The sequence below is a fragment of the Coffea eugenioides genome, chromosome 7 (genome assembly GCF_003713205.1).
Source record: "Coffea eugenioides isolate CCC68of chromosome 7, Ceug_1.0, whole genome shotgun sequence".
In the NCBI taxonomy this organism is placed as follows: domain Eukaryota; kingdom Viridiplantae; phylum Streptophyta; class Magnoliopsida; order Gentianales; family Rubiaceae; genus Coffea; species Coffea eugenioides.
In genome coordinates, this window is record NC_040041.1 from 37,298,779 (window position 1) to 37,307,224 (window position 8,446).

Consider the following 8,446-nt stretch of genomic DNA (forward strand, 5'->3'; position numbering starts at 1 on the left):
TAATAAGAGTAAATCTTATATACACTGACAGACAGTTTATATATTATCACCGTTGAATCTATGACACATTTGCAAAAATTAAATTTTAAATTCAAATTTTACATAATTGTCATTCATCCAACGCTGATAGTGTATACACTTTTAGTGTAGGAAAGATTAATCCAAATAATAAACCCAATAAGCCAAAGCCAAAAATCAGAAAGGCAAAAATGAACCAGAGGCCCAAACAAAGAAAGACAGTCGAAAAACAAAACAGCGGAAATTTGGAATTTTCGATAACAATCATTATTGGGACGGCAGAAAGTTAGTGTCACTTTTCGCCTGGCCCTTTTTTCGCTCACAAAAGTATATATATATTTAGATGTCAGGTTAGCCTTTAATGTATGTTTAAAGCAATCTGACCAACCACCTTTTACAGTTTTAACATAGATAAAATTCCAATGGAGATGCCATCAATGTTATCAAAGCATTGACAGAACCAGAAGAAGGTGTTTCTGATATTGGGAATTTGAAAAATGATATTAACTTGCTTCTCCACAATATCCAAGGGTGTAAAGACATACAGATGAGAGATTACTGTAACCAAAAAAAAAAAAAAAGGATTGGGATCATAAATACTATTAAACATCAAACCAGGAAAGAGCATGGAGAACACTTTACAAGCAGATTATGATGGATATACTGTTGGATTGATAGAATGCAATGACAAAGTGATATAGCTGCATCAAGTTCAAACCAAACAATCTGGAAGCCCCAGAAATGGCTTCAATAAACATGAATTATTTTGTCATCGAACTAATCCAACGCATGATTGTGCTCGCCCCTGCAATGACAAAGTAATGCAGCTGCATCAAACCAAATAATTTGGTACAGACGAAAAAGAAGGTACATGAGGAATTATATATCATTAAACTGGATTACCATACGCATACATACAATTATATCTAACCTGATGAGCGGGAATGATCACACCAAATCAAGAAGAGACAGAAATGCTTCACTGAGTGTAAATGAGAAGAAATAGACTCTCCTTCCAAGGAAATCTGCTGTGGAAGAATGAATAATTGCAGTATTAGATCAGTTGAATGAAGAACGGTTTCTAGATCTTTTGGTTTGATATTCAAGGCTATTTCTAGATCTCAATGCCAACGAAACATGCGCTTCACATAACAATGCTATGCAAATTATGAAGGACAAGTATTGATGCAAAATTTTGCTATTAAGTCCTATGCCCTTTCTCTGTTAAAAAGGAACACAACCATACCTTTTTTTTTTTCTTTTTGGTCTCCTCTTACTATTAATTTGTTGTAAAACTATTTTTGCATGTTTCAGCATATCAATCAATTGAGTTATGGTTCTTATTGAGGAAAAATGGAAGCAAGTTATACTTTTCTGTATTTACACAAACTGGGAACGGAAAACTTGTCCCCTGCTGCTGGTTTTTAGTATCATATCAATATGTAGCAGCATGGAAGAACAAGGAGAAGATTTTAGAAACAGAAAGTTATACAGCAGCATCAGGCTCAAACAAAAGAATTTGGAAGCCTCCAGAAATTGCTTCAATAAACATCAATTAATATATCATTAAACTGATTCAGCATATAAACAGATGAAAAAGAGAAACGTGAATTATTATATAATTGAACTGATTCAACGAATGCCAATATAGTTTTATCTGACCTGATGAGTGGAATCCCATTGTACGTTCACTCTCACCATTGTCAGGCGTGATGAGAGGAAATAGACTCCTGTTCTGAGGCATTTGACTCTTCTTCTGAGAAATTTGACTCTGCTACCGAGGGAATTGACTCTGCTACCGAGGGAATTGACTCTACTTCTGGGGAAGCAAATGTATAACCAAAATCTTCAATTACTGTCTTGAGAACCTCATTTCCCATATCCATCTGTTCTTGCAGAATTTGCTTTACAGAATCTGCAACAGACTCGCGGCACCCTTTCACCTCAATCATTTCAAGAGTCTCACATTCCCCTAAACAAGAAGGGACCTCCTCCAGGTACATACACGAGTGCACGCACAATTTCTCAAGACGGGAAAAATTATCAGAAGATGCGCTCCAGTTGCGAACGTCCAACATCGATAATTCCAATACTCGGAGGCTAGGGAACTCCCCTTCTTCCATTACCCATTCTTCCCCAACAAAGGATTCCTTGAGTAATTTAAGCACTTCAAGATTGGGCAGCTTTCCAATTGTTGAAATTTCACTCCATGGCTGTCTATTCCATTTGAGAGTCAACTTCTTCAAATTCAATGGAAATTTAAATCCATATCCATCAAAAGCAGTCAAACGAAGTGATTGCAGTTGATTCAAACAGTCAAACACAAGAATCTTGTCGCAATTTCTGGTAGCTTCTCCTAATCCGTAGGATCTCTTACACTTTAGCCTGCGGATGCTTGGTAACTTTGTTAGTATCTTTTGCAAGCTTTGAGAGGAGGGATCAATTGCAAGGCTTAAAGTCTCTAAATGATCCAAATCTGGGGATACTTCAAGGTTTGTAATTGGAAAAATAAAACCCACAATTGCACCTTTAGTGGTACGCAGATAACTCAATGTCTTAATGTTCCAAATAGTATTCGGCAGCACAATATCAGTGGACGTCTTTTCTACAATAAGAGCTTCTAACCTTGAGAGGTTGGCTATCGCAGATGGGATGGATGTTATTCCACTGAGTGCCAGGTATCTCAAACGAACAAGCAACAGTACTGCCATTGGAAATGATCCACGAAAGTTCAGATCCCCCAAATCTAACACTCTAAGAAGTTTAGGAAACAAAATCCCCAAATTCTCCTCTTTAGGTACATGATGATAGGGTCCAAACAAGAACAAACTGTGTAAATTGGGAAAAATTAGCATTAACTCCCAAATCTTCAATTCACTGGTATAGTGAACACAAACTCGGTGGTGGTAGCTTGGTCCAGTAAGACTAAAAGGGTCTTTCCAACTATGAATAATATGCAGAAAACTTTCTTCTTTGGCTTTTTTCACACAAAACTCGTGTACCACATCATGAAGTTGGCAGGTCTTGGCACCATTCGTAGTTCTTTTTTTGGTAACCATAACTAAACTTCTATTAATTAGAGCCAACAAGCAGTCGTAAGCTACTTCCTCTAAGCTCTTTCCTTCAGTCTGTTGCACGAATCCTTCAGAGATCCAAAGCCACAGCAACCTTTGGACATTAATGACCTCATCTTCTTGAAATGCACTAAAGTATAGAAGGCATGCTTTCAAATACTCTGGCAAATGTCTATAGCTCAGCTCAAGTATCTTCATGCAATATTCATCGTAAAGGACAGTAGAACTAAGACTTTCAGCAACTTCTTCCCAGCTATCTTGTGTAATAGTAGCAAGAATTCCAGCAACAAGGACAATTGTGAGGGGTAAGCCCCCACAACATTTCGCTATTTGAGATCCAACTTCACTTAGTGTTGGAGGACAACCTTCTTTGTCAAATAGCTTTTTTTGCAGCAAAGTCCAACTCTCTACGTCATTAAGTTGGCGGAGATGGTAGCGCTCGTTATCAGGTTTGATTTGCAAAGACAAACTGTGCAACCTGCTGGTTAAGAGAATCCTACTTCCATTGCCATCATTGGGCAATGATATTTTCAACAAATTCCATGTCTCAACGTCCCACAAGTCATCCAAAACCAGGAGATACCTGGTTCTCAGCAAAACCTGCCTTAGCTTCATAGCCAAATCATTTGCATCCATCTTAAGATATTTGTCAGGACTCTCAGAAGAAATACTGCACAAAAGCTGAGTTAACAAACTGTGCGTACTAAATGTTTGAGAAACACAACACCAGCCACGAACATGGAAATGTGACCTAACTGAAGGAGAATTATAAACTTTATTGGCTAATGTGGTCTTACCAAGCCCTGGCATACCCACGATGGGAACAACATCCAATTGCCTTGATCCTCTCGTAAGCCGATGTGTGATAGCTTGCAATGCATCATCAAGACCCACCAGATCTTCATTGTGTATGGCCGCAGTATGTTGTGATGGTATGTGACTGGAAGTGTTGTTAACTCTCTGGGTTTGACCATTATGGATCTCTAGGGCCTCAATCTTCAGAAGATTGATATCTCTAGCAACAGCATCCAAAGAATGTTCACATTTATCACCAACAAGTGTTGAGTAAATCAGTAACTCTGCCTTGTATGCAGCCTCCATAACTTGACTCCTTAAAGCTTGAAGTTTTCCATTTTGATCGCTCTGCTCCTTGACGTTCTCTAGGAAAGACCTTAAGAATATGAGATCTTTCTCGACCATTTGGATTCGATCCAATAGGGAAACAATTGAATCATCAGCCTCATCACACCTTGCTAGTTCCTTGAGATTTTCTAGGAAAAAATCCATACAGCCCAACTCATTGGATCTAGGATAATTAGATGATGAATATGGTGATGTAAGTGGATAATTGTGTGCAGCTTCTGCCATCATATACTTGAGAACTTTGTGAAAATGAAACAGCCCAAGATCTGTTTCCTCGGGCAAGCCTTCTTTGATTTCATTGATAGAGAGAGAGAAGATCAGAATTCCTGCATCACAGACCATAACTCCAGTAAGATCGTTTATTTCATCGCCTAGTTTCAACTCTTGTTTAAGAAGGAATCTCAGGCACCTTACTCCCCGATGGAGTTTTAGCATCTGATCCTTCACTGGAACCTGAAAACTTCCACAAGATTCTAGAAGATCCATAAGATAATATAGGAGAGAATTAACAAATTCGACTAGCACTGGATGCTCATTCTCCTCAAGGGCTAAAGCATATGATGATCTTGATTGTTTCTTTGAAGCCGTCATGACATGTATGTAAGTTTCTCGGACTTGAGCATCAAGAGGATTTATCTTCTCGTGTATCAGCCGAGAAATTTCAGATTCCATTTGATTGAACACTTGTTCATCAAGTCCGTCAAACCGACATATAGAAATCAAGTGTGCAACCACAATTGCAACATGAGTCAAGAGATCTGTCAATTGCATAGACTCGACACCTCGCATTGTCGCAATGCCAATGAGATTCCTTAAGAGCATTAGCTTCTGTCTAATGGTATCCATTAGCTTCTCCCGTTTATGATTGAAATGAACCTCCAGAGGATCCTCCATAGTCTCTAAAAAGGACACAATAAGATCCATAACTAGTCGTGGATCTCCCGGTGAGTAATAGTCGAAGAAGATGATGGTGCATGATTTCTTGATATCTGCCTCAAGAAGCAACATGATATTTTCCCGGGATCTAGTTAGCGCACTTTCTAGGATGTCAAAATCTGACTCATCGGAATGGTTGTATAGAAGATAAGCAGACTGAAGATCATGAACCATCCTGATAGTCACATCTTGAATTCTGAAGCAAATAATGCCACGTCCCAAACCTTGAGACATAATATTACCTTCGTCCTCCTCATCGTGCTCCAAAAGCGCTTCACGGTTCCTCCTCCTCCTACAATTTTTGATATACAGGAAAACGGCTTTCAATAATCTTACCTTTTTCTTCAAGTTTTTGATGTCCCAGTGAAAGTAGAACTTGTCAAACTTGGCTAGACAATCCAAAGCAAGATCAAAGCAGCTAGTGCTACTGCCACAGGAGATGTGATACGAGTGCAGATAATCATCTGAAGCAAAATCAAAGCAACCTGTGTTCCCGCTGGAAGGGATCTCCATTATCTTATCTTCTTTTCACTCTGATATCAGATTTCTATCTGGTTTAGCAACTGAATAAAATTAGTTCAAGATCTACGACTTTCTCATCTAACAGTAGCTAACAAATAACAGGCAGGACTATTTTTTTTCGTGTAAATTAGTAAGATGCTATCTTGTTCACAGAAGATATGGTGCAGCAGAACTTCTGCAGTAATAAAAAAGTTAAATAAGTGAGACCACGCTTTCCCAGCAACTTCAATAGTACCAAACAAGGGCCAAGACGAAGACCAAGAGAAAAGTTATCATTTTTGTCCCTTGAAAATATGGTGCTGACCAATCTGGTCCTTTATTAGTGGCCACGTGTGTACCAATTTGGTGGCTTACTTTTTTGTTATGACCAAATTCAAGTAAGATTCCTCCCATTTCAAGCTCAAATTTGCAGTCACATAGGCGGAAAGATTACAACATTCATGTAATGGTTTTTGCATTAATTTTGATATTGTTCTTAAACAATTGATGGCTTATGGCTTTCTAGTTTTCTAATTTGAATTAGAGAAGCAACCAGAGTCCTCCTGCTATAGATATTGCTGCTAGTTCAATGTTTATAGGGGTACGACTTAGTTCAAAAATGTAGAATGTAGCTCGAGAAAATGATTGTGTACTTCAGAAAGAAAATCAAGTTCTCCTATTAACTGTAATTTAGTTGCTCCTTTTTGTATAAATTGTATCGTTTTTCAAAACACTTAAAAATGGAGAGCAATTTTCAAATTGTATATGTATAGTGCAAATAGATGGATTATCTAACGTTAAAAAATAATGATAGGATTGTCTAGTCGAGAATTAACAAGATTATGCCTTCTTGTTACACCGATTTTTTTTTTTTACCTTTTTTTTTGGGTCAGATATAATATTCCAACTAGTAGTAACAACCAAATCAGCTATTGTAGTGTCAACTATCCTTTGGGAAAAGAGGAATAAATAAGAAAGGCCAAATTGGCATCTTGTCTATAGTCTTATTATTCTCTTTCCACAAAAGATAAAGATCAGTAGTAATTTGGACCAAAAAAGAATAGTTAAATGAGCTAGACCACACTTTCCCAGCGACCAAGACAATGGATGTTACTTTTTCAAAGGGAACAAAAAAAGGCATATAGACCATTCTGGCGTTGTTAACTAAAAATTTGTCAAACTTAGAATTCTCACACCCGTTTGGTCGCAAATTTGAGTCCTCCATCCTATTTCTTCATCTCTTGGATCCACTTTCTTTTCCTTCTCTTTTCCTTGTAATATATATTAAAAAGCAATAATACATCTTGCTGCATACATTTAAGTCTGCATTCTACATGAAAGAAATGGGTTGATATCATGAAAGAGGATTACATTGGGTATAATACAGAGAACTTGTTGCAAATGGAAGATCGGAAAGGTAGAAAAGGTAGCGAGGCAACAGAAATGGCAGTTTTATTTTATTTCTCCAGTTGTGTTGTTTCTCAGCTTAATGTGGCAACTGAACAAAATAAACAAGGTGCACAAATGGCCAAGCTAACGCTAAATTGGGCCATTCGTGCCACCTCTCTGCAGAAAATCATAAAATGACATAAAGAATGACAAATAATACTCAAAAAAATTGAAAAATTCAATTCAAATGCCATAAAAAGAGAACATTAAGGCCACTTGAATCGATCAGAAATACAAAAATATAGTTATAGATATAGTGATGCCCAAAGTACTTTATATGAAATGACATAAAATTAACCAAAAAATTTGAAAAATTCAACTCAAATGATAGTTATTTTGTTACTAAAATATCATCAGTCTTAAGTTAGAGTGTTAGCGGAATTTGGTTTTAGTTTTTGGTATGCCTCTCTAATAATTAGTGTCATTCTATTTCGCTAATGATCAATAATGGTAGTGGTTACAAAAAATTAGGTATCAAATTTGAATTATGGCTACAAGTAAAATAATACAGCACTTCTATCTAAAACTGTTCCTTTGGATTTTGCTCCTAATTTATTTGTTAATGCAAAATTCTAGATTAGCCACAATTCCAATTCCAATATTAATATGGATAGTTATTAAACCCGGCCCGATAAGGAACCCGACAGAGGAATTGGGTCAATGGATCACTGATTCAACCAGTGGATTACTGGTTGAACCGGTGAGTATTAATTTAATATTTATAAATATAAAATAGTAATTTTAATATACATATATATAATATATATATATAATAAAGTGCTTTTAGATACTAATTATTATACTGAGAAAGATACATAATAAATATATAGATATTAATAGAAGATTTAATTTCATTTTATTGTACTTTTAGATAAATAAATAAATAATATAGTCAAGTATAAAACAAAATTTATATCGCTTTTTTTAAAAAATATGGCATTATTTTTTCATTATTTTATTTTTTGTTTAAACACAAAGTAATTTTCTAACTAATCAAATATTGTCAGTTTAAAAGTTAAAAGGATTAATTGTATAGTAAAAAATAAACAAGTTTATTAAAAAATATTTAGTTATCGAATAAAAACTAAGCAAGTGGTAAAGTCTTATACATATTTAAATGAAGATATAATGTATAAATCTTATCAAAAGAATATATACATTTTGTTTCAAAAACAAAGACCCACAATTATATTAAAAAAAAAGATAATTCAGGTCAATTGAAAAATTGGGCGGATTCTCAGTTGAACCACTGAGCCAAACGGGTTTGTACGAGTTTGACTGGATCAGTTTCTTATCCGATCAAACTAGAGATCCGACACGATCTG

The 8,446-nt window shown here is 36.0% G+C and overlaps 1 protein-coding gene across 3 annotated transcripts; it reads right to left on the minus strand.

Moving 5' to 3' along the window:
- Nucleotides 1-516: 516 nt before the first annotated feature.
- LOC113777570 (putative late blight resistance protein homolog R1A-3) lies at nucleotides 517-5,414 on the minus strand. Of its 3 annotated transcripts, none has more exons than XM_027322694.1 (3): nucleotides 1,681-5,414; nucleotides 950-1,043; nucleotides 517-823 (listed from the first exon to the last, which is right to left on the minus strand). In XM_027322694.1, exon 1 carries the CDS (start codon nucleotides 5,403-5,405, stop codon nucleotides 1,722-1,724), a length of 3,684 nt encoding a protein of 1,227 aa, XP_027178495.1. In that variant the 5' UTR covers nucleotides 5,406-5,414; the 3' UTR covers nucleotides 517-823; nucleotides 950-1,043; nucleotides 1,681-1,721. The 3 variants fall into 3 exon arrangements, with proteins under 3 accessions (XP_027178495.1, XP_027178497.1, XP_027178496.1); XM_027322696.1 differs by having other exon boundaries at nucleotides 937-1,043; XM_027322695.1 differs by having other exon boundaries at nucleotides 950-1,046.
- Nucleotides 5,415-8,446: the final 3,032 nt, after the last annotated feature.

What these genes read in the sequence shown, in the direction of transcription:
- LOC113777570 (XM_027322694.1), bottom strand. Translation starts at nt 5,405, where the DNA reads ATGTCTCAAGGTTTGGGACGTGGCATTATTTGCTTCAGAATTCAAGAT.